Raw genomic sequence first — 25,530 nt, forward strand, 5'->3', positions numbered from 1 at the left:
ATGATGTCTATACAAAGAATTCTAGGTAGATGATTTACTTTTCATAATTCATATATTTTTTAATTCTGAGGCAGAAGTTTCCTTAAGCATTTCAGGCTTCTGTAGAGTGGAAAATACTGTAAGAAAGAATAAAACAACACTGTACTCATATTTTCCTGCTCCACTGTCTGTGGAGGGCTACTTTGCCATTTTGGACCAGGATCCTCCTGTGCTGTCAGTACTCCAGGCTCCTGTGGATGGCAACAATGACTCAGTTATTATGAACCGTTCTTTGCAGCAATGCACATACATGTACGAAGCGTGAGCACTTTTTCACCCCCTGCTCCATGGAATAGATGGTACCAAATGGTCTGAGTGACCAGCCAGCCTTAAATCCTCTGCAGCAGGGGCCTTTCTTTCATAAGGAAGACCCTTTATTTTAAGTGGCTCAGGGAACCTAGGAGTCCAGAACTGCAGTGTAACACCAAACGACCCCTGCTGTCATCTGGTGGGTGACAAGAACTCCTGACTCTGCTCAAGGGTAATTAATGAGCAGTAACCACCCTGCTGTTCACCTTCCTTTGCAGGAGTGCTGCGCCCAGCCAGGTGGTGGAGCAGATGCTCCGGTTACTCACGATCACCATTCTGGCCGTTAATTATTCACGTTATTAACGAATGCGTCGATAAGGTGATGTTATTAATCTCAGCTACAAAGAATAATAACCCACGCACGGGCCGGGGGGGCTGTTTCGTGGCGGATCGAGGTGGGGGTATCCCCGGTGCTTCCCGTTAATGAATTAATTTCCTAATTGTCCCCCCCCCGCCCGCCGCCGCCTCCTCCCCCGGAGGGGGGCAGTGACAGGCAGCGGCTCCTGCCCCATGTGACTGGGGAGCGGCTGCCCCCGTCCATGGCTTGGCCTCCCCCGGGCAGCAGCAGCTCCGGCTCCCGGGGAGGAGGGGCAGGAGCTGCTGCTCCATGGGGAGGAAGAGCAGCCCCCGATCCCCCCGGGCGGAGGGGGGATCCCGGGCCGCCTCCCCCCCCTCCTCCTCTTCCTCCTCCCCCCCCTCCTCCCCGCTCTGGGCCTTACCCGAGGAGCTGCTGCTCCTCATCTGCTCCTACCTGGACGTGCAGGCCTTGGGCCGCCTGAGCCAGGTCTGCCGCCGCCTGCGCTTCCTCAGTAGCCGCGATCTCCTCTGGAAGCGCATAGCCCGCGGGTGCCTCAATTCCGGCTTCACCCAGCTCGGCACCGACCTGTAAGCTCGGCCTCCGCGGCGGAAGGGCGGGGGGGAGGCGGCCGCGGCGGCTAGGAAAGGCCGGGGATGCCGCGGCCTAGCTGGTTGCTAAGGGGCGTGCTGCGCTCCTGGCGTAGTCGCTAAGGGGGGCTCCCCGCTGCCGTAAGGGGGCGGAGGGAAGAGGGGCGCTATTCTCGAAGCGCGGCTGCGCCGTCGCTGCTCCGAGAGGGGTGGCGAGCGCGGGGGAAGCGGCGGGGCCGCCCTGCCAGGGGAGGGACTGCGAGCGGCGGCGGGCTCTGGGCCTGGATGCGCCGGCAGGGCTGCCGTGTGGGGGGCAGCGCTTCCTGCTGCCGCGAGAGCGTGGCGAGGGCTCGCTAAGCACCAGGTCCGGCAGGAGCGGCCCGCAGATACTGGAGCTCAAGGGCCTCTCCAGATGAGCTCGGCTCCCCGGAGGTCCCCCTGCACAAAGCAGTGTCTGAGCTCGAAAGAGCTCTGAGCCGGGGGAGGTGGGCTCTCCCTCACAGCTCCTGAGCCGCACTGCCTTGCCTGTGGCTGCTGAGGTCTCAAAGACCTTGGAAAAGTAGCTGAGAGGGAGCAGAATCTGAACTGGCAGCTGAGGAAAGGCCTGGAGAATGAGCCTAGATGTGCTATTAGAAGCGCAAGGCTTGGTAGCTTTGCTGTGTGTGACACCAGCATCTTTCTGGAGGTGCTTTTGGGCTTTGGGCCTTGATGGCACTTGGTAAGAACCCACAGGTTGTGTTTCCTCTCTCCCTTTGCTGGCGTGCAGAATGCCACTCGGAGGCATCCGCACCTCGTGGGCTTCCCTTGCTACCTCAGGGATCCCAAAGGGGAGTCCATGTGCTTAAGGATCTATGAATCGCTTCCTGTGTTTCCCTATAGCTGCCAGCCTGAGGTCCAGAACTTTGTTGATATTTATCGTAAAGGATGTCTGAGACCTGTTTCAATGTCTCATAGTGCTATCTTGTCAGTAACACAGGCAGAGAGAAGCAGCTGTGGCCCTTGCTCTTTGGAGCAGGACTTCAGTGGTGCTGAAAATCTCTGTTGGGTTTTCAGGCCAGGATTTTAACCCGTTCAGTTTTTGTAGATTTAGGCCTGCAGCCAAGGGACGCTGCAGCCAAAGACCGGACTTGGAAAGTTAACCACAGTTCCCTAGGAGGTAAGCAGGAGTAAGTGCTGCAGAATGGCTGTGCGTAGGACTCCATCCACCATGATATATGATTTTGTCTCCTGAGGAAATGAAGTTCTGTATTTTTCATTAAGAATAAGGTGATACTATGCTGCTTCGGTTGCTGGAGGGATCAGGTGTACAGCAGAGCAGGTGCAGCACATGTAAGGACCACCACTTCCCCCTGCAGAGGAATGTGGGTCTATAAACAGCTACAGAAGAAGTCTGTTAGGTCAGAGGGTTTAAGTGAAGGGAAGGGTACTTATGTGTCATGAGCTCCCAGGGATTTCAGTGCCGTTAGACTCACTGTGGGAACACAGAGTTGCTTTGGTTAGTTTTTTGTTTTGTTTTGTTAGTTATTCTAGGGTGTGCTTTTGTGCTGAGCCCTACTTGCAAATTGTCTTTAAACTCTAGTACGGAGCACTGCTTTTAGCATTGGTTGGTGCTGCCTTGGTCCAAGGGAGTTCAATCACCAGCAATGCTCTGTGGAACTACAGTCTGGTCACGAAGGATCTGAGAGATATCCCAGAGAATGAATCCTGTTGTTACTTTTAACTTCATGAAAGACTCATGCAATCTTCAGTTCTTTGAAGTAGACAGTGTGCCAGTTCTTTTGGGCAATACCTGAAAGCCAAACGCTTGTATTCCCTGTGTGGACATCCAGCATCTGGGGGCAGTTTCAAGAGTCTTGCTCCAGTGAGTTTGACAGTTCTGGCAACAGATAAAAGACAAGAGCATACTTTGGTGTGTGGAGGGGTCTGGGTATGTGTACAGCTCCAAAAGAATCACAATGAATGCACATGTTGGGTTGTGGTACAGTTATGAAGTTTGTGCTTGATGAAGAGTTTAATAGCCTGTGTGGCAGCTTGAGGGTTTTAAATAGCCATGTCTCTTTTACATTGCCTGTGCCTCACACGTGTCACGTGTCTCCAAGATCAAGAGCAATCTCCAGTGTTGCTCTTATTGCAGTTGAAGGGTGAAGATTTGAGGAGAAAGCTTATACTTTATTTGACCAGGCAATACAAGCTGGGGAGGAGAGTTAGGTAAGCTTCTAGGCACATTGCCTCTCTTCCTGATGGTAATTCTGGGTAAGAAACTGGTAGGTTGCTCACTGGAGATTAAATTTGAGCTGAGCAGGTGTTAAAGCTAGAACATCATTAGTAAATAGAATGATGGTGAAGATGGTGGTAGTTGGACCTTCTTGACGACTGTGCTTTCTTAATCATATGGAGTCAACCTCGAGTATGTCATGCTTGGCTTGCTTGAGGGCTGGGGCTTCTGTTGCACGTTCTGGATAGCATTGCATGAGGTGAACACTGTTTTTTACTTTCAGGATGTATTTGTGCAATTCTGTCTGCAATTGAGAAAGCAAAGGCTGGAACCGTTTGTGGTAAATGTACTTAATGAAATAACGTGCATGGTTCTAACATTAGATCTTAGACTGATGGTCCCTGAGAGGCTGGCATAAGTTAAAAACTAGTCTAGGGAGTTCTTACTGCTTAAAACAAAAAAACATCTCAGAACTAGTTTGATCATTTCTGCTGTTAAATGGCTTTTGATAAGCCATCTGTTAATGCTTTGTAAATAGAGATAAATTTGAGCTTAGAGTGTAAGATAGCTGTGAAACTTATCCCCCCCTCCTCCACTTTCCCATTTTTTAAAGGCTGATTAGCTTGAAAATGACACCGTTTCTTTAAAATGTTGTTTCTGTTAGGTATATCTTCAGGTAATTGTAACAAGAAGATCTGAGGGAACAGGCTTTAGCTTGTATGTGGAACAAATGTTCACTCAGTGAGCTTGCTTATACGAATTTTTCATGCCCAATTAGAGAAGAGAGAATATTGATTAGAAACTGGTTGCAAAACCCTAGCTGTAGAGCAGCAAGGGAAAGAAAAAATGTAGTACCTAAAACAATTTGACTTAACTTTTAAAATTACCCTCTTGCCATCTTGGCTATCCACTTCTGCCAGCTATTTTTATCTCGGCACATGTACTCAGGCTTAAACAGTGTTCAGTTGATTGGCTAATGTTGTCAAAAGAAGATATGAACTTAATCCTAGGCATGAGTTGTTATGTTGAAAAGCATTTTCACATCATTGACAAGCCTCTCCTATTTGCCCTTTCTGATGGATTCAGCTAATGAGGAGCTGTGTGTGCAGTGAAGTATTTAGGTGTTGTTTCAATCATGCGCATACAAAGAACGAAGTTTGCCTCGTGCCACGTTTCCATCACCTTCGTTCCTCAGCAGGGGAACCGCTAGATCTGCATCAGATGAGTGAGTGTATATTAGGGATAGCAGGGCCTGACTTGGAAAGGTTCTTAAGTACGTTCTTGGTGTTAAAAACATACTTTTTCTTCTTTGAATCTGTAGTAAGTAAATGCTTACTAGAATATTGTGTTACTGGTTTGGAAGTCTGCAGCGGGTTGGGCTGTATGCGGTTCTTGGCGCCTGTCTCTGTGTCAGGCTGCCTTTTGCTCTGCACAGTCATGTTAATTTTATGTGTAGACCTGTACTGCAATAAGGCCTTGTTGTGGGCATGGTAAGAAGATAGTCCCTGCACAGAGGAGTTTTGCTCCACTCAGTCACAGGAGCTGCTCAGGCCGGAGTCAAGACCCGTCTTTATGACGTAAGGTGAATGGAGCATTTTTCTTCCAAAAATGCATGGCAGCGTTTCACAGAAGAGTATGGCTTAATAATTCTTTTTGCAGCTAAACCATAGCTGAGCAGTAGCACAAGGCCTCTGGGGTTTCTGGTGAGTATAGTGATTTTACAGTTGTGTCTGGTAGCCTGTGTCTGTTTTGCCAGCTGTTGTACAGGCGCAGCAAGAGCAGTCTCTGCCCTGAAGAGCTTGCTGCCTAAATAGACAGAGTAAACAAGGGCTGGGAGGGCAGCAAGGCACAGAGATGTGAACCAAGCTGCCCTCTGTGCAGCAGGTCAGTGTCAGAGCCAGAAATAGAAGAGGGTGCTGTGAGCCTTCAGCCAGTGCCTGCCTTCTGGACCACCTTGGACTGGAGAAATTGGAGAGCCAGAGAGCTCATTGCAAGGTGGTTCTTTATTTAAAGCCTGAAAGAAAGGAATAATGTTGCAGCTGGGCTAAACTTATTTCCTCTTTGTTACAAAGGAATTTTAAAGGGCAAGTTAAAAGTTGCAACCTAAATAGCTTGACAATGTGCTCTTTGTAATACATTAATAGCTGTTGTCAAAATACAGAAACGTTCTGCTGCCTGTTTTCTCTCCCCCATCTCCCATCCTGCCTTGCCCAATGGCACTGTGGGATCTTCTCCGGTCCAGAAAAATAGATTAATTGGTGGGTGACTTTATTTTCTTTGAGTATTTAAAAACTAGTGTGAGCATTTATGTGACTTAATAAAAGCAGTGTTTTCTCCAGATCTCTGATAAATATATACACCTGCAGGAGCAGGAAATGGCCAATCTATGTAAGTCAAATCCAAATGCAAACTGCAGCAATCATCTGAGACCTCTGCCTTCAGTGCTGGGGGGAGGGGGTGTGAAGCAGCGTGGAAAGCTCCTTCAGTTTCCTTCATCTTTTAAAAGCTGTTTTGCCAGCTTTAAGTCACAACTGAAGTAGGCGATGAGCTGGTGCAGAGGATGCAGAGGTGAACGTTCTGGGGAGGCTACTGCAATAACAGCTAAAGCCTGGAAGAGGGCACACAGCTATTGCTTTGTGCTGGGAAAGTTGGTGCGTTTCAGGAACTCTTGTTACATTCTTACTGTCTTAAACTATTTCTTCTGGGCAGCCAGAATGGCACACTTAGTAAAACAATTTCTTGATGTGGGAACGGGAAATTGTAAGGAGCCTGTGTCCCCTCCCTTTACAATCTTCACAAGTTCAAAGCAGCAGCAGAATTTTATCGAGTTCAGGGCTTTGGAAATGTACGCTGTGTCTACTGCTGTTATTCCTGTAACTTGCATGAGTGAAAAGCTGTGTGCTATTTCATTATGTACAAACGTGGCCCTAACAGTCCACTCTTTCAATTTGGAATACATGACAACTATTGAGCAGCTGTGGGTTTGCTCAGATCTTCCTGGGCTATTCATTTTTTTTTTTTTTCCAAAGCAGCCTAGATATCAGCTCCAGACAGACTACATAGCTCCTTGAGAGCAGCAAAATCCTGCCTGGAGTTTCTATCTGAGTTCCCATTGCAGGTTGCGAGATCATCAGTGAAGGAGGAAGGATCTGATGGGGGTGATCTGCTTCAGATCAGGTGATGATAGGTGGTGGTTTTTGGGAATCTCTCTGAGGATGCTCGTCTTTGCTGTGTGTACAGGAACTCGATTCTGATTAGAGTCTCCAGCTTCTTCCTGCAGGTGGGTGGTTTTGAGGATCTGTGGGGCCGTGCAGCCTGCTCGCATTGCTTGCTAATGTCTGACCAAGGTAGCTTAGTGGCACCACCAAAGGCAAGGAGCAGCAAGAGAAGTTGGTAGTTCAGTCTTGGTGTTGTTTGAACCCACGTCACATAGGAAGGGGTTGAGTGCAGAAGACAGACTGAACCTGGCTGTAAGCTAAAAACGGGCCATGTGCTAAAGGAATTCAGGTGGAATTTTTTTACTGGAAGAGCTGTACTGAAAGCATGCCAACTTCTTGAGGACAGCAACAGGAGCTCCTGACATAAATAGCTTTTCCCTCTTGGCTGTCTGTTGGTGGCCCATGACTTGCAAATGCACTGAGACTCTGCCACTCAACAGGTGTGTCCCGATTACACAAATAAGTGCAGTTGGTCCCTGTGTTAACCATCTCTGCCACAGGGCCAAGGTTGAAAGGGAGGCTTAGCCACTATGACCTATTTGTTCCTCTGTATGACCCTTTCAGTCAGGCTAGAGGCAGCCTGGTGACGGCTTTTATGCAGACAACAGATTTTCTCTATAGAAGAGATTCAGTCTCTGCTGCGGATCTTTGCAGACTTGCATTTCCAGATGACCTCTTCAGCATTGAAAATGTAACGAAATGGAAAGGACTTCAGTGGGTTAGGATGCCCCATGCAGCTGGGAAAATATACAGTATGACATATTGGTGTTACCTTCTGTAACGTGGTATTTGTTGTTGCAGGCACCATTGTTTTGGCACATGCTGAAATTGTAGCCGGCCAGTGGGAATCTCGCCGAGATGCAGAACTCAGAAACTCTTGCTATTGCAGAAATGCCATTTCTCGTGGCAAAAGAGTTTGGCTGGGGAGGGGATCATTGAAGGCAAAAGCTGCTGGAAGTGAAGCTTTAGAAGGAGACGTGCTTTGTCTGTGGCTGAGTGATTCCTTCTTTTGCTGATTTTTGGGGGTCCAGGCCCGTAAGTGCCATGGTGGCTGAGGTGAGGTCAGTGGTGCTGGGGAAGGATAGTCCCAGTCTCTCACTTCAGCAGCTGGGAAGCGGGCTCCAGAAGGAGTATTGTATTTCTTCTGGTAACTCTGCCAAGAAAGAGAGGAAATCCATAATTTGAGCAAAATACTTAAGGGTAGGGTGAAGTAGGAAGGGAGAAATGAAAATTCTTTTATAGTGGGTTGGTTGGGGTGACTTTTATACTGGAACTCTCTCTCATGCTGTGACAAATGTTCAGCTTCCCTTTCATACTGAAACAAAGACATTCTAAAGGAAACTTCCACCAGGAGCACATGCAGTTGGAAGCATGCATTAGCTTAGGTCATATATTGTGCCACATGGTTTGGCATCCCGATAGACTGCTTTTTGGATTAATTTGCTAATGAAAAAAGATAGCCGTGTGTGTTCCAGGTCATGTGGCTTTATAGACTGTTTATAATAGTCACCCTTAGCACAGATGATAAAATGATGGACTTTGAACATTGCTTGGGTTTTAAGAGTGTTTTGCTTAAATGTCACTCAATTTTTACATCACAGTGTTCACTTCGTTGTGTGTCATCCTTCTAGGATGGGCTGCGCTTCAGTTGCACTCTGATGCAGCACGGTACTGCTCCTAGTAAAAGTCCTTCCTCAGTGAGTCAGCCTCCTGCAGCCTGGAACTTCACTGCTGGAACTTTTCCATGAGAACTTGAACGCTGCATTTCATAGAACATTTAAGCATGTATTGAATACCAGCTGGTGTTTTGTGGTGTGGTATACTAAGAAAGGTCAAGTTATTCACTGTTTTTGGATTGTGGTCCCTCCACAACATCACCCTTTGTGAGCTGGGTTAGTCTTGTTAATCTCTGAATGCTCAATCCAGTTGCTGAAGTGGAAGGTACTTGATTAAGTCAACCACTCAGTGTAGATGTGTGGTGATTTGATTCTCTCAGGTCACCATGGAGAAATTGGTAGATTTACACATAGATCTTGTAGGGGAGAAAAGAATCGTTATTATTTTTTTATCATTATCCTATGATTAAATTTATATAATGATGCCCTTCTTAGCTTTCTAATATTTGAGAACTGCTCTAGTGTGCTGATGGTGCTGCTTCTCACTCTTGCTGGTGTATTCTTGGAGCTGCTGTTGAGGAAGCAGATTAAATTATATGTCGGCATTGGATTCCATCACTGGCCTCAGTTTGACTTCCTTCTTGGCTCAGGGGAGCACCCATCTCTGACCAACACTGAAAGTCATTGCAGTTTGGTCTCTGCTGCCATGGAATTGGCAAAGGAGCGTATCAGTTCAACTTTCACATCTCCCTTCTTGTGGCCTTCTTATGTTCTGTCCCACATCCTGCTTCTATTTTAAATAAGTGGAAATGTATGGAATATGTGAGTGCTTCTAATACAGGTTAAAATTAGATTGGTTGAGAATTGTTATATGATGAAGGCAGGCTGGATGTACATCTATTAGCAGTAACCCCCCACCCCCTCTCCACCCCAAAACAAACAACCCGCTCCCAAAGGAACAACAAACTCAGACCCCCATCATCGACAAACAGTCCTTCCCTTCAACGTGTTTTGTCCTTGCCCTTTTCCTGCAAAAACTGTTGACGTGCATGGAGGAGCAGAGTGTCTGTTCCAGGAGTAACTACAGCAGTTTACTGATGGTGTGGGCCGAGCCAGCACGCAATAGTCTCTTCTGACATTTCTCTTTTAGTGGTAGAAGGATCAAGGCCTACCCACCCCCAGCTAGGAAAGTGACTGTTTTTTTCAGATGAAGGCTTCTTTTTTGACCTTGGATTCACCTTTTTTTTTTTTTTTAAATGGTGGAAATTGCATCTAGCCTGTGTAGGGTTTGTGCATTGAGCTCAGGATATCTGGCTGGGCCAGTATGTGTTGGGGGTTGTGGCACAAGTGCGTTTTCCATCACCATGCAAACTGGTGCTTTATATCTGTACGTGGGGAGAACTTAACTGAGGGCTGAGCGTGGGGAGGAGAAGAGTTCTGGAGTAATGAATGGAATTGGATGTAGGCGGAGAGGCTCTCTGTCTGGGAGAGTAATAAGCAATGAGGCGACTGCTGGACCTGACCTGACTGCTCAGTGCCGTGCATTCCTCGTCTCAGACGCTGTATGGCCCCACAAACCCCTGCAAGCGCTCTCTTTAAATGGAATTCCTCTTCTTGCAGCTTAGGCTAACTCTAGAGATTTAATTTTACTTTTTAAGGGTTAGGAGAAATAAAGAGCTTGTAGCTTCTTAAAGTCACTTTTGTTTGTTGTGGTGCTACTGGTCATAAACTTCTAGTTGCACAGGTGTCTAAGGGACGAAGATCTTTTCTGTGTGTGGTTTTTGTTTTTGTTTAAAATGGGTCAAAAGCCCAGGAATGCAGTCAAATTATAATGGTGACTAAGTGCCGGAAAGCATAGAAAAGGGGAGGGAAGGGTGAGCAGAAAAAAAAAAAAGCCTGAAGAGCCCGAGGCTATGGAAGGAAGGCTGGGAAAATGAGAATCTGGCCAAGCTGCAGGGCCAGGTTAGAGATTCCTACACCCATTAACAACCACAGGAGATGTTTATTTACAGAGAGCTAATCTTTGTTTTAAAGATGACAGAGTACCCAAAAATGGAATTGGATTGGGGGCATGGTAGAAATGTGAAGAGGAGCTGGTCCTCGCTGGGCACCAGTCCCCATCTATCAATGATCTAAGGGTCTTCCTTTCATCCCATGTGGTTGGGAACATTCACAGCTGAGAAATGCATGAGAAGGGAAAAAACTCACTTTGTAGCCTAGTAAATGGCTCACAACACCCAGTTACAAAGAATAATTTCAATTATTTCTTTCTTTTTTATTTTATTTATGTATTTATTTACTTTACTGATCCTTTCCACCTTAGCAGCTCCACCAATGACATTGAATAATTAATACTATGATAGGTTGGTATTACAGCTGAATGTTACTTTTTTTTTTTTTTTAATCTTCAATCAATTCTAGATCATGAAGGCAAAGCAGTTGTTGAACAGCTGCTTCAATTGGGTAACTTCATGTAGTCACTGAAGAGACCTGGGTCCCAGGTGTCTGTGGTACTTACCTTTTATCACTTTTTGAGCTCTGCTGATCTTGGCTTGTTCCATAATTTTGGTTTGTATCCCAGTGACTGGGTATGAGTCTCTCTTTTAGCAACCTGCAGTAACTTTGACTGAAATTTGGGAATTTCCCAGCAACCAGGTGGAATTCTTTTTCTTTTGGTGAGCTGTTGCAAATGATGGCCCATCTTACTTGGGGTGTGTGTGCACTGGGTGGTTATGCACATGAATGAATTTTATTTGTAGGCTGAATCTATTGTGATTTCTAGTTAGGCAGATAAGGGTCTGGAGCAGTTTCTTTACTACTCTTCTGACTGGACACTTTTAGCTTCTACTTTCAGTATTCTCTTGACTGGTGTTTCCTCTATCAGTTCCTGTATGTTGCTGTCCCTATCCTTACTGTCCTTCTTTAGTCTCCACTAGAAGAGTGGTGTCCTGTTTCTTTGGTTCTGGTAATTTCTTTGTGTGTAGACTTGATCACATTTCATTTTAACCTCTATCTATGTACCAGATCAGGTCGTGATCAGATCTGAAGTCTGTACAGTAGTGAGCACTGTGGTTGGCTTTCTTTGTTGATGAACACTCACTCTGCTCAGAACTCCTTTCTCATCAACTTTCCTAAATGCGTTTCCTTTAGTGTGGCTCTGGCACCATCAGTGTATATGAGCTCATCATTTGTGGAACCAGAGTGAGAACCTGTGAGCAGCTTGGGTATATTTGTTCTCTGTGTAGCATCAGTCACGGCTGCTAATCTCATCTTTCTTCCTTTGTCTGCAGAGCACCTGGCATTCCAGTGAAGGAAAGGGTGAAAGTCTCTCAAAACTGGAGGCACGGACGCTGCCGGAGGGAGACAGTCCTGAAATGGAAATGCAAGCAAGTGGCTCTGTTCTCTTCTACTTGGTTCCTTCTGTTGCTGAGGGGATTTGGGTTTGCCTCTGTGCTCCAAAATGAGGTGTTTCACACTCCTGATTGAAGGGGTTTTACAAGTGATGTCACTGGCCTATTTTGGATTATGCTGTCTAGCTGGATGTGGGGTAACTGTAGTTGTTGTCTTGCTCTAGGGTTTCACTCTGAGTTCATAGAATCATAGAATGGCTTGGGTTGGAAGGAACCTCAAAGATCATCTGGTTCCAACTCTCCTGTTGTGGGCAGGGGTCAAATGCCAACCATTTGATCAAGCGCTAGATCAGATTGCCTGGGGCCCCATCCAGCCTGGCCTTGAACACCTCCAGGGATGAGGCATCCAGTTGAGAGTTCCTCTCTCAGTAAGAGCTTGAATTTGGCATTGCTCTGATTTGTGCATTTCTAGTTGGATTTAGTAATGTTGCCTGCAGACTCCAGACTATTGTGTGCCTGTCTATTGCTGCGTACCATGAGTGATTTTCTGCCCTGCTCTCACAGTGAGCATACCTTGATCTCAGATGTGGACTTGCATGTTTCCTCAGAATGCTTCTGTTGTGTCCAGTGCTTTATCTTTGCTCTCAATTTGGATGTACAAATCTAAAATGCTAATTGCTATTCTTTTACTTTGTGCTTCTTCTTTCTTCTGTTTTATGCTTCCCTCCTTCACTAACAAAATGGATATTTGACATTAATGAGAGGAGGTTGTTGTTAAAGCTTTTCTTGCAAAGGCATACTCAGCTTTCAAAGCAAAGCCTGAGATGTGTCTCTTATCTAAACAGCACATCTAAATTTTCAGCTTTCACATCATCAGACAGAAGGAAAAATGAGAAGAACTATGGTTTGTTAGCTGCTGAAGAACAGGGACCTGCTACTGAGCTTTCATGCCTTTTTGTGCTGTGTAGATTGAAGTGGTGGATAATGTGCCACTGCTTGTGTGAAGTCCTGGGAACAGCTGTAATGAGCAGAGTGGTTCTTGGTGCAGGTTGTATACCTGCCTTTGAAGTGCTTGTGACCATTTGTGAAGACAGGCTCTGTGGTTGTTAGAGATCATTACTAAACCAGCTTCCCAAATGAAAATGCAAGGACTGATTTAATAAGGCCATCATCCAAGCTGTATCCCCTGATTTTCATTTGTCCTACTTTCAAATTTGCTACTCCTCCTTATGAAAAACCCATAGAAAAGGGTAAAAAGCTAAACTATGGCAGGAGGAGAGCTACAGAAACTGGCTGTGGGCTGGGGAAGCTGGATATTCACTTGCTTTTAGAGAACTGCGTGGGAGTGCAGGAAAGAAAAGAAAATCAAAGCCTGCCTCAAACCAAAGCTGCAGCTCCAAAGATGCCTCTTATTTTTTCCCTTGCATAAGACCAAATCGCAAATAACCTGTGCTCAACTTTTTATTCCTGTGACAAGCTTCTTATTGGAGAGCAATACAGGGAAGCAGGAACCTTCTGTCTAGTAATCCACATTGTTCTCTTGCTTGCTTCTAGTCCCTCATTGTGATGATTTGAGGGGCTGCTGTGTGTAATGCCTCTACTAATGCAGAAAATTGTGACTTCTAAGAATGAATGATCTGCAAGAAAGAGAGAGACATATTTTTATGCTTTCGAAACAGCTTTTCTGAGTAGTTTGAAAGCTGAAAGGATGTTCTACGGAAAGGCTTTGGTTTTGCTCAACATTTTCATGGGTGTTGGTGTGCTTGGCAATGGCTGTGCAGACTGGAGACAATTTTACACATCCGTGCCTCATATGATGTGAGCCCCATATCTCTTTATATCTGACCCCATGTCCAGAAGGCCTATTTGTTGATTCTTTAGAGGTGACACAAAAAGCAAGATCTTCAACAAAGAGCTTACTACCTGCAGGTACGTTGTAGGCTGTTCTGTTATTTTGATATTGTTTCAAGAATCAATGAATCTGTTGTGATGAGAAACTTGATTCAGACACTGCTTGAGTGTCCTCTTTATCTTGGTTTCCCAGGATTTGAAGCATATTTTCCACTTTCAATTTCAGTCTTCAAACAGATCGTTTAGCAGTCTACTGCCTGGAACCCCATGTAGGAAATTGTCATTGTTCCATAAATAGCAAGAGGCAGAAGAGGTGTATGGGCTCATCTGAGAGGTGGGCAACATAAATCAAGAGAGTCTGCTCTGCAGTTGCTTTCAGCTCAGCAGTGGAAAAGGTGTGAATGTGGAAAAGTACCTCCTCTACTTGGGCAGCACAAAGTTTCTGGGTGCCCTCAGGCTTTGCATAACAGTGTGCAATATGTGTAGTAGGTGCAGGACTTCATGGGAAGACGTTATTTGACGTGACCTGTTCCTGTGCTGAGATGCATGTGAAACAGTGGCAACTTTGCGTTCTTTGCTGAGCATCAACAAATAATGTGGACAATCAGGACTGCTTGCGCCAAGAGCTTGGTACTGAAAGGTCTCTTAGAAATGTTTGACATAGCTCACAAATGCCTGATAGTCTAGTTTCTTTAAAAGTACAGGGCTCGTGAAGAGGGGTCAGGGAGCCTTAAGTATTTCCTATCTAAACTCACTAGAGTCTTGGCAATCTTCTCTTCAGAGATTCCACACTTCATTTTCCTCAGCTCTTGGTTAGAAAAATGCTAGCAATGTGATCTGCTTTGTATGTTGCTAAAGAAATATCACTTCTTAGCTGTGCTGCATTGAGCCCTGCTTTTATATGTGACCAGCAGCTCCAACTTCACAATTTTCTGTAGTTTGTTTACGTGTGCGTTATTATTACTATTGTGATTAATTTTTGTGGATTTGTTTTTCTCAATCCTCCGACCTTGATGCAGTTTGATGCCCTGGATGGAGCTGGATGCCCAGTACCTCTATCTGTCACAAGCCGAGAACATCCAGGCCTACCAGCTCTGCCCAGATGGTACAGGTTTGCAGCGTCACCCTCAGGCTATTTTCTCTGGCCACCAGGAGGACGTATGTCGCTTTGTTCTTGTCAACTCCCACATCGTCAGTGGAGGGGGGTAAGTTGGGTCAATGATGGGAGCCCATGGAGCATGGCAGTGAGGCTGGAAAGGTTTTGTGCAACTCCAGCCCAGAGCAGACAAGTCAGTCTTTATAACAATATCTTTGTGCTTGGCTGTATTCAGCTCCTGCTGCTTCATCTCTTATGATTTGGTTCTGTCCTGAAAACGTTCTACTCTGTATAGAGCCTCACAGTCCTGACTGATCTGCAGGGTTCATTTCTTTTCCCTGTTACAACCAGGGTAAATGTGTTCTAATGTTCAGAACTGAGGCTTCAGTTGTGCATAAATCTTTCTAGACACAAGCTTGTCTTTATTAGACCTACTGATATAATTGTGGAGAGGGGGGAAATTGCCAAGCATTCCGGCACACACACATTTCTCTGATTAATTTACATTTGGCTGGTCTTTTTTGATTATAGCAGATGACAGAACTGTTATATATAATGTTTTAGCTGTTAATATACTTCAGCACAGAATTGAGAGATGCAAGCATGGCTGGCTGTCCTGGATGCCTTCACACTTCCCCTATGAACTGTAGCCTAAAATTGAGGTCAAAATGAAGGCATGCGTTTAAAGTCCCAGTTACTGTATTGGTTGAAAAATGTCTAAGTATCCTTACAGTTAATTCAAAACACAATACCTTGTGTTGCTGCTCTGAAATGAATGAAAAGCTGAGGCTCTCACGTGATAGAGAATGACCTCTTGCTTGTTCCCTTACTCTGTCCATTCAGCTTCCAGCCAGGATTTTGGCCAACCAAAAGCAGGAGAGGGAAAGCGGGAGAAGGATGCTCTGTTACTTTCTGTGGTTTAGCACAAATTGGTTGGTGGAAGGTTTACCAGAAAAAACGTCACGTGCAGCAGATCAGGCTTTGAATGGCCGTTGTGGAATCCATATAGGACTTTGGGAGAACATATGATGTGTGAGAAGTAGAGGGTTAATGATGCTGTTTGAGTTTCTGCTCCCATGACAGATCAGTGCTGGTCTTTTAGTGGCATTGCCAAATGTTAGTGGAAGGTACGTGGCTAGCCAGAAGAGATGCAGCTCGTACAGTCTCTCTGTTTGGGGATGTGTTTTTCAGAGATGGAAATATTGTCCTTCACAAGCTCCATGGCTCCTACAGCGTCAAGTTCTCTGCACATGAGCAAGAGGTGAACTGTGTGGACTTCCAAGGTGGCCTCATTGTCAGTGGCTCGCGGGACAGGACAGCAAAGGTGAGCAGAGATGTTCTGGCTGCTGCAGGTGCTGCTGCAGTGGTGACCTCAGAGGTCCTATGCCACAAACACCTAAGTGTCAACAAAACTGTTGTGAGCCCTCCCTCTGCAGGAGGAGCACTGGGTATCTTGGCATAGGCTCACATCTCAGAGATGCTTTCTGTGCCAAGCTTTTTGGAAAGATTTAGCAGTAGCTTAGTATATTCAGCTGTTGGTTTAAACTGGAAAAAACCCTGTCCTGTGTCCTGCTAGCACAATGCAGCATCTGTAGCATCTTCCCAGTCTCTCATTTTATGGTTAGTAGTGAATGCTGCGTGTTGAATGTTTTGACTGTTGCTCAGCACAGGATGCACTCTTGATCCCTGGTACATATCTTAAACCATTAATGGAGTTAAGAGGAAAAACTGCTATTCCTGTTTTATGAGAGGGGAAGATAGGGGCAAAAGAAGATCTAAATGTCAATTTTAAGGTTTTATAGGAAATATGTGATAATTGATAACTAAATGGCAAGACTGCTCAACAATGCTACTCTATCTATTCTGGCTGGTTCCTCTGTATGAGTGTGTACTCCTGGATAAAATTGCCCTCAGGCAGACCAGCCTGATGCAGAAGGTCTGAGGTACTTACTTGGCTCCTGGGAGCAAGGCCTTGATACTGCCTTGTCTGACATTTAAGCAGGGCTGCTTTTTTCTGTTCTGTGGAGCCTCGTTGCTGGGAGAGTGCCCTCTTGGTGCTTCCCTGGCAGCTGGAGGACAGACCTTCCCTGACCTTGAGAACAAATTCCTGAAGGCTAGGGTGAAATTTAAGTCTCTTTTTCTTGGAGCTAGTGTGAGATCTTGCCCACCCAGTGCTCCCTGGAGGATAGGCTCTCGGGATGTTCACCTTTTATTTTTTATTATCTCTTGTGTAGGCTGCCTTGTTTGCATGAGTGAGACTCTTGGAGGGTGGAAGGGAATCCCTACTGGCCTTTTAAAGGGGCTCTAAGTGTCTAAGCTATTGAGAGCTCTGCTGAGTGTTGATTAGGACTAAGCCCTGAAGAGCTGCTAATGTACATTCCTGTGTGATAGGCACCAGATAGTGTGCTCTGAGCAATATTTTTAACCTGTAGGAGATAGGGATGCCTTAAAAGAGTTAAGCTTTTCTGCTGCTTTTGCTGACACTAGGTGCTAAATTCCCCACTGACAAGAATAGCCTGCAATCCTGGGCATTATCAACAAACAAACAAATAGGGCACTCCCAGCTTTGAAGTCCTGAAGTGAAACATTGGGGGTTGGTTACAGAGAACTGAGGAGCTCAAGTTCCACCAGCCAAGAATGAGGGCAAGGTGGGGAAAGTGAAGAACACAAGCAGAGGCTCAGTAAGACTTTATAAGGACCCAGAAACAAAGGTAGCGGGGAGGGTGAATTTGTGGATGGAGGTGTGCATGGATTCACTGATGGGGGAGGGAAGAGATCTCTCTCACATCGTCAGTGAGCAAAGGGGGGCCTCTGAAAATGGGGTACACTTAAGAAATTTGGTCCAATTGGAATGGCTTTATACAGAACTGCGTTACAGGGTAGTGAACAATTAATTTTGTAGACAAATTGAATGGAAATATTTTCAGGGATGGCACAAGGTCTTCCCGCACCGTTAAAGGGAACAGCAGAGGCCTGGTCAAATCTCACTTCTTGTTTATTTAACTACTAAGGCAGAGAAATCTCTGTGCTGAGTGTTGCCTGAGAGCGCGTGGTGATGGAGGTGCTTTCTCTGTTCCCTGTGGTGAAGCAGGATGGAAAATCATATTCGTAAGCTGAGTCATTGTAACGTTAAGTGCTTCTTTCTGCCAGTGATTGAAAACTCTGCTCCTCAGAAATAAGTAATGGGAATTCAGAGAGAGGGTATCAGGGAAGGTGAGCGAGGCAGTTTTGGCAGCTCTTCCAGCACTGCATTAGTGGTGTGCATCCTGCCTCCTGGGTTACGTGGCATAACGTGCATCTCTCTCTCTTTAGGTTTGGTCCCTGTCCGCAGGCAGAGTCGGACAGTGTCTACATACAGTGCAGACAGAGGATCGAGTGTGGTCCATTGCTATCAGCCCGTTATTAAGGTAACTGAGCTCTCTTTATTCCCAATTTCCGACGGAAAGAAGTTAAGGAGTTGGATAGGGTGTATGTCTGCAAGTGTTTTTGAGGCACCAGGGTGACACTTCAGGGACTTGCTCTGCGTGGCAGCCGATCAGGTGCTTTTGCCTGCAGCAGCAGTTCAGGGAATAGCGTGCAATCTTTGTTCTGCAGCACAGCAGAGTGGTCCCTTCATAAGAGGCTGCAAAAATAGCCCTGCATTCCTGTTACTGTCTCGGGTGGGACCTGTTCATTCTTACTTGCAGAGCAAACTTTCTGACTTGCTCTGCCTTGCTAGTTAGAAGCAGCGGGCTGAGTCTCTGAGGTTTTGTGTACTGAGAAGATGCCAACTTGTATTCTCACTCTGTGGCAGAAGAGATGCCAGGCAAAAACTGTTTCTGTTTTTTTGGCTTGGGAAACTTGGAGCTGTGTGCTGTGGTTAGCGCTCAGTTTTCAGGGTAAATTGAGCATACTGAACTGTGGAAAGTAGCAGAGGTCAGTGGTGAGGTTTTCCAATCTCCACTGCATGTAGTGCTGTGCTTCTCATGGAGATGGTGTATTACTGTAACTTGAGCATGGAAGGTAAGGGTAGTGCCAGTGTCTTCCAAGGTGCTTTTCAAGGTGATCCTGTTCTTGAAGAAGCGAAAATCTGAGAAATTCAAACTCTCCTTGTTAAAATCTTATACTGGCCAGCAGTGATCCGTCTGTCTCTTTCCACTGTTAGCTGGTCTGCTGCATACAGAAGAGATTCTTACTCAGCCTTTCCCAAAGGAAGGGAATGTAGAGCTGTTGTTGCTGTCTGTGTGATGTCTGCATTGAGTGAATTTTAGACTCGTGCAATAGCAAAGTATTTCCCATAACTGCTATCTTCCTCAAGTGTCTGAGCTTGTTTTGCAGGCAGCAAAGACTTAACGGTACAGAGCAAGTGGCATTATCAGGGAAGTGACCTCAGGATCCACTATGATTTTGCCCTTCCACCATCCCATTGCTCCAAGTGTTTGGAATAGATAATGTTTTTGAGAAGTGCCATGTGCATTAATGCTACTGCAGGATGTTAGATAGAAGCCCCTTGCTGGCTTCTGTGCTACAAGGGCCCCTTTTCTGGCAGACTAACAGCAGAGCTACAAGGCTCTGGCTCTTGCACCATGTTTGGTTAGAGCCCAGTGGCATGCTGCTTCCTGCTCCTAAGTGATGACCTACTGATGTGGCCTCTTGTCAGGAGGACAGCGTTCCTCTCTGTGGTGTGCACGCTGCACGCACTCCTTGTCACAGTATTTACCCACTGTCTCCTCACTCCCCCCTTTCCTCCCTGCAGGGTGATAAATGGGAGATGGTGGAACAGCTACCCCATGAACAAGCGAGCCTAAATTGTGCACTCTTTTTTTTTTATTTAATGTGACTGTGGACTGTACCAGCCTCCCCCAGTAGCCAGCCCTATTTCCCCCTGCTCTATCTAGCCCCTCCATATTTTGGGGAGGGGGTGGAGAATTAGAGCCAATTAGCCACGTCATTAATTCTTCAATTTGACGGCTGATATAGCAGGGGCCTGAAACACGCTGCTGACCTCGTATAATGGGAACCCTGCTCCTTAACATATTGACGATGGGAGAAGTTAATTAAAATTCCACAGAGAGAAGGTGTCGGCTAACCTATAAACCTGTCGCTTCTCAGAACAAATCACAGCCATCCTAGAAGAGAGAGAGGATCAGAACAGGAGGGCATGTGGTGGGGGAGGGCCAGGGCAAGGGGCAGAGGAGATGAATTTTTCACTAATAGGTTTTATTGCTTGTTGTCTAATGAGGGTGAGTATCAAAAAGATAATATTTGGTTTCTAGCAAGGTCTGCTTTGGGGAGCTCTGTGGTTTTATTTGCAAGAGCCCATATTTCACCCATCTGAATTCTCATTGTGCTTGTCTGTGAAGCTTTTCCTTCTCTGCAGTCACCATCCTTCTGGCTTGGACATTGAATGCATTTGTTCCTCAGTGAGGCTGAACGTGGCTTGTAGCCTCTGCTTCCTCCTAAACGTCTGACATGCCCTCCTGCTTCACCTTCTCACTTGCTGGTGTAGACTGGGAGCTCCTCCATAAGAATGGATAGTTATGCTGGTGTAGAACTGCTGTAGAATCAGGCTCCAACCACAGAAATATTTTGGCCCATCGTTGCTCAGAGTCCACCGGCTCTCTCTACTTTGTACAAACAGAGGTTGGGTACAGCTCAAAGCAGTTGTGTGCAATGGGATAGAGCACAGAGCTTCTCTAGCTCCAGCCATTAGAAACTGTTCTGGAGAGGCTGCTGTTTTCTGGCCTGAAGGTTTGCCAGAGCTAAGACTAGAGTAGTCAGGGCTGTGTTCTTATTGAACCTCAGCTGTTAATGGGCAGGAGTGAAACTTTTCTTCTCGCTTTTCAGTGATCTCTCTTTCTGTCACTGAAGTTTCATTAGTATCCCATGTGGTCCTGAGCCACAGCTGGGATTTCTGCTGGCTGTTGTAATCCTGCTCTGCAGGGCTGCTGTTCTGATGGACAGTGCCCATACCTCCAGACTAAACTTCAGTAGGAAGGACCTGGACCAGTGCAACCCCAACAGGAATGTGTATGGTGACATGACAGCAGTGCTGCTAGGGACTGGTCAGGGTGGCTCGTACAGCCATGCAATTGCTTTGCCCTGCATAGATATTTGTGCTCCTAAGTGCAGCTTTTCTGGCTTTGGGCATCTCTTTCAGCTATTCTGCTTTGAGTTGTTCCCAGTTTCCCCAGAGCTGTAGAGAGACCCTCTCACAAATGTGCTGAGCTACAGGGGAGGCTTCCTTGCTCTTTGTGTGGTGATGCTGGGCTGAATGCTGGGAGGGCCTTAGGGCCTTCAAGCAGAATGGTGCCATTAAGGGAAAAATTAGTAAGTAGTTTGAGGAAAAGCAACAACAAAAAAAAGGTGCTAGGAATAGTAGCTATAGTGTAGCTACTATGGAATAGTAGGAATATTTTCTCTTCTCTGTGGGGAAAAAATTATGATTGGTCTTTTGTGCTGCCTTTTCAGCTGTGGAAGTGCCTTCACATCAATTGACAATTGATATTGGAGCCTCATTCCTTTAGGGCTCCCTAATAATGTCCTGCAAGGTAGTGGGGATGGGGAGAGCAATGCTGCCTTTTTGGGTTTTTAACAGGTGTTTTGAATAGCTGTGCTGTGGTCAGTGCAATTGGGACAGCAGGTCTTACATTGCCTGTTGCATCAAGATTAGAGAAGTATCTTATAATATCCATAAAATAGGATGCTTCAGCTTGCTCTGACAACTGTTTAGTTGGTCTCCAAAGCTATTCTTCTGCGCAGGTGAGTAAAATACTGTTCTTACAGAGAGGCTACATACACAAAACCGTGCTTCTTAGCTGCTTGTAATCCCCTTCCCCCAGCTCATTTGCCTTTTGAACTCTGCGTCATGCAGATGTTAAACTTTCATTTACTAGCACTTACTGCAGTGCCTTAAGTGTGCTCAGGGACCAGGGCAGGCCTGAATGCAGTGGACCAATTCAAATGTGCAAAGTGAGGCAAACCCAGGGACTTCTAGCAGAGTAGTGGCACCTTCATGCTTTGTGATTCCCTGAAGTGGCAGTAGCCAGGGAAGGGAAGTGACCACTGTGCACTGTCTAATTTGAGTGATAGGTTTATAGGGAAAATGAGGTCCAATTGCTTGGCATTTATGGCTGCTGCTGCATATAACGTTTTGTGTATATATAAACCCAGATATTTGTTGCACTACTGAAATGCAACTATTTTTTCCCTAAATAAAGGAGCAGTGCATTTTTTTTTCTAATGATAGAGAAGCTCAAACATTGGAAGGAAAATAACTAAAAAAAAAAAAAAAAAGTGAACCTTGATGTTAAATCTGTTGTTAGTCTTGGATTCAGAAATTCTTTGATATTAGGTTTAAAAAAGTATTTCAGTGTAACCTGGCTTCTCTTGCAAGATTTAGCCACTAGAATTTGCTATCTAGATTTTAGAATATTTATGGTGAGAGCTGATCTTCCTGAGTTGTACTCCAAATTTAAAACCAAGAAAAAAGATGATGGAGGCACAAAAATGGTTTTCAATGTGCAACCAGAGATAGAGAGCTAGGAGACATTCAGCACAATCTAAGGAATCAATGCACAACTGTAATGTGCCCTACTGTGGCAGAAATGTGTTTCTGTGTGTAAGCCTAAAAGATGGTCTCCCTGTCCAGCTGTGTCATTTGGCCTACTGCAGTACATAACCTCTCCTTGCAAACCTCTGAATGTTCACTTCAGAGAAGAGGAAGACAAGGTATCTGTGCTCAAAACGACTATCTCTGGGAGCAGCTGAATTAAAGAAGCTAGCTTGGTCTCTTTTATTTATGCAGTGTTGTAGCTGAAACCTGGCTCCTGTTGTTCTACATGGTGGATTGAATCTCTGTTAACCTAGCTGCCACTCCTGTGGAATATTATGGGGAGTTAATATCTTGGACAACTTCAGATAAACTGAAACGTACCCAGAACATGCTGGGGAAAGGAAGGAAGAGAAGGGTTAATGACAGGCCCTCTCTTCCACTGGGAAGAATCAAAATGATTCATTTTGAAGGCTTCTTCTCTTTATGGCTATCTGGAAACTTTTTGTGAAAATGGAACAATCTGGTCTTGCAGTTTGCATTAAAGCAAAACAACCCACGTGAGTCAGAACCGTGTTGCAATGGTTTTAACTGTACAAATGAAGCCCTAATGTGCAGCAGTTAAAATGCTTAATAATGCTCCCCCCGCCCTCATTTCTTGCTCTGTTTTATCAGTGGATATCCCTTACTGCATATCAAGATGAGCTGTTGTTCTGTAGTGGTGCTCTGTTTTGACCTAGCTTTGTGCAGTTAACCTCCCTGAATCTGCTAGGACACGGGGCAAGTAACTGGGTTTTGTTCTGGTTTGTGCATTGCCAGCAAAATAGCAGGCAGCAATAGTTCTGCTGTCCTTAGGGATCTCTTGCAGAGTCTGGTCGGTTTGAATAATTGAGAGGGGACTCTGACCTGCAGCTGTTTCTTAAGAAGGAGCAGGAAGGGCTTTACTCAACTGCGAGATCCCTGGGTGTACTCGCAGAGTTAGTGGTGGTGTTAAGTACCATCTCTTACTGACCTCAGAAAGTGATCTGTGCAGACTTCTAGATACATGCAATAATCATAACTAACTTGGTGCTCTTTCACCCCTGAGCTGAAGAGCAGGAAATGAGTATCGGTTTCTCTTTCCAGTTTCTACCATCTGGAGCTAAAATGACACCTGTGTCTTATCCGTGTGCCTTGACTGTTCCCTTGATGAAGGGAAGAAGAATTTGTTCTACTTTCTTAACTGCATGATAATGATTCTCTTTTCCCTTCTTCACATGGATGAGCATTTGAACGTACACATCCTCTTTCTGTCTCCTCCAATATCATGCAGGCAAACAATTCTGTATCACGTACATGCTGACAAACTGTGCAAGTCACCATTCTTCACTTCAGTTTCTTTGCTTTGCACACTGAAACTTACATGACTTACAGCGCACTCCCTTGTTGTCACTTCTGGCTGATAGTCTAATGTATATATTGTCTCTGTGTGAATTGGCTCACTAGTGGCTGTGGGCAGGTGAGCAGGCTTTGGGAGGCAGTAGCTGAGTTAGATCTCAGACATCTGTTTCTAATTCTTTGGAGCTGTTGCATATTGAGGCTTTTTTAAAATTTTTTTTCCCCTGACATTTTTTCTCATCTTTGCCTTCCTTGAGGGGAAAGTCTGTCTCAGAAAGCTTGGGGGAAGCATCTTTATTGTGCTGCTTGGTTTGCACAGGAAAATCTGTGTCTGTTTAATCAGTGTGACAGAAGAAACTCAGTTAAAGGGGCTGACAGCCTTATGTCCTGAGGTTTCTATTTCCAGTTTGAGTCATTTTCTCTTTGCTTTTTAAACTTATAGGAGGAGAAGGTAACTTCACCAGACCTCAGCTGCTGTTTACCTTTGCTCGGCTGTGCAGTGTGCCTTTGTTTTTCCACCTTTGATCAGTGTCCTGCCGACAGATAATTTAGCAATTGCATCCCAGGGTGGAAGTGTGGAGTTAATGTTAAAATTAGTTTTTTTTTTTTCCTTTCCTAACTCCTCTGGCTGATGGAGCAGAGAAGGAGAGAGGGGAGTTGAAGGGGGCCATAAATTCTAGACGTGGTGATTCTGCTCCTTGTAGAGAAAGGAAAGCCTCTGATGTCTCTTCAGCACTTTCATTAACATTTAAATTAAGGGTTTGTTTTTCAGGCGGCTTCAGTCACAGTCCTTTCATAGCTTGACACATGGAGGCTGTTCTCTCCCTCTCTTTTTCTCTCTCTCTTTCTCCAGCTTGCAAATCAGTGTACAGCAGTAATCACTGCCCTATTTTTTTTCTGATCTCTTGTGAGGGCAGCGACCTGACAAGCTGTACCAGAGGTTCAAAGAGAATCAGAGAGCGCAAAGGTAGATGGGCAGGAGGATGCCAGGTTTCACTCCTACAATTAGAGTGGTGTCTGTTCCCTCCCCTGTCTTTCAAAAAGTCACTTTTGGGGGCGGGTAGGGACAGAAAGGGATGGACCTTTCTTGCTTGGTGAGAGCCCCAGGTGCAGGTGCCTCTAACTAGGCTCAGCTTCCACTGTTACTCCTCCCAGATGAGGCCAGGGATGTCGCTCAGAAGATGCAAGCTCATGCCCTGAGGTGGGAAGAGGAGTTGCAGTGTCCTAAGATAGAAGCCTGGCCCTTCCAGAGGAGGGTTCTTTCACTCTGAGGAGAGCAGCAGGCTGGTTCTCAGCCTGCCATTGCCATTGGAAAGGAGGGAGATAGTGGAGATCATTGCCTTGAATTAAGAAGCTCACCTGTGTTTTCTGTGCTGTAGTACTGAGTTCTTGTCTTGCTCTGCCTACTGTGGCTTACTGTAATGGTAGAGGAGATAGATGGTTTGGATCTTGGCTTATAACAGCCTAAACAAGGCCATGCCATACTGTAGGTAAGGTGTAGGAACTAGTTGGCTGAATGTCAAGGAGAAAAAAAAAAACTGTCTTCCACCTGATTCTGTAACTGTGTAAGAGCCAAGGAACAAGGAGAAACAAGGAGACAGTATTAGGAATCTGATAGCTAACTTCTGAATTAGAACTTAACGGAAGTGATTTGCAGTAGAAAAGAAATGCAGCAGGATTTGTGTAAACATGATGTGAACTGCAGCCTCTATCCCAAGCTCTTTTGGAATCTCCTCTGTCTCATCTTCCACCCAGATGATCACCACTGCCTCCTAATTTCTGTGGGCTCTCTGGTAGGAGTTAGCAGACTCAGAGAAGAAATGAACCGGTGTCTTTCATGAGCTAAATCTCAGCAAGTGGTGGAGGAACTTGAGCCAACACATGAGTTAAGTGTTTAGTATGATGAAACCTGCAGCTTTGCTGCTGTGGCTGTCACATTGCTCTTGTCTTCACTCCTCCACAATATCACATTTGTTTGCCCTTCACTAACAGATAGGCTTTGGAGGACACCAACAGGATGTGACAGCAAGCTAGCAGTGGGAT

General features: G+C 45.6%; 1 protein-coding gene across 1 annotated transcript in view; it reads left to right on the plus strand.

Annotated features, from left to right (window-relative positions):
* Positions 1 to 865: 865 nt before the first annotated feature.
* The window catches only part of FBXW4 (F-box and WD repeat domain containing 4), a 58,418-nt gene continuing 33,753 nt past the window's right edge, over positions 866 to 25,530 (plus strand). The window contains exons 1-5 of the mRNA XM_048944820.1: positions 866 to 1,233; positions 11,573 to 11,668; positions 14,503 to 14,688; positions 15,771 to 15,903; positions 17,892 to 17,986. Coding sequence (XP_048800777.1) covers positions 956 to 1,233; positions 11,573 to 11,668; positions 14,503 to 14,688; positions 15,771 to 15,903; positions 17,892 to 17,986 — 788 coding nt within the window. The 5' untranslated portion in view covers positions 866 to 955. The remainder of the gene's footprint in view (positions 1,234 to 11,572; positions 11,669 to 14,502; positions 14,689 to 15,770; positions 15,904 to 17,891; positions 17,987 to 25,530) is intronic.

The sequence above is a fragment of the Lagopus muta genome, chromosome 5 (genome assembly GCF_023343835.1).
Source record: "Lagopus muta isolate bLagMut1 chromosome 5, bLagMut1 primary, whole genome shotgun sequence".
NCBI classification, from domain to species: Eukaryota; Metazoa; Chordata; class Aves; order Galliformes; family Phasianidae; genus Lagopus; species Lagopus muta.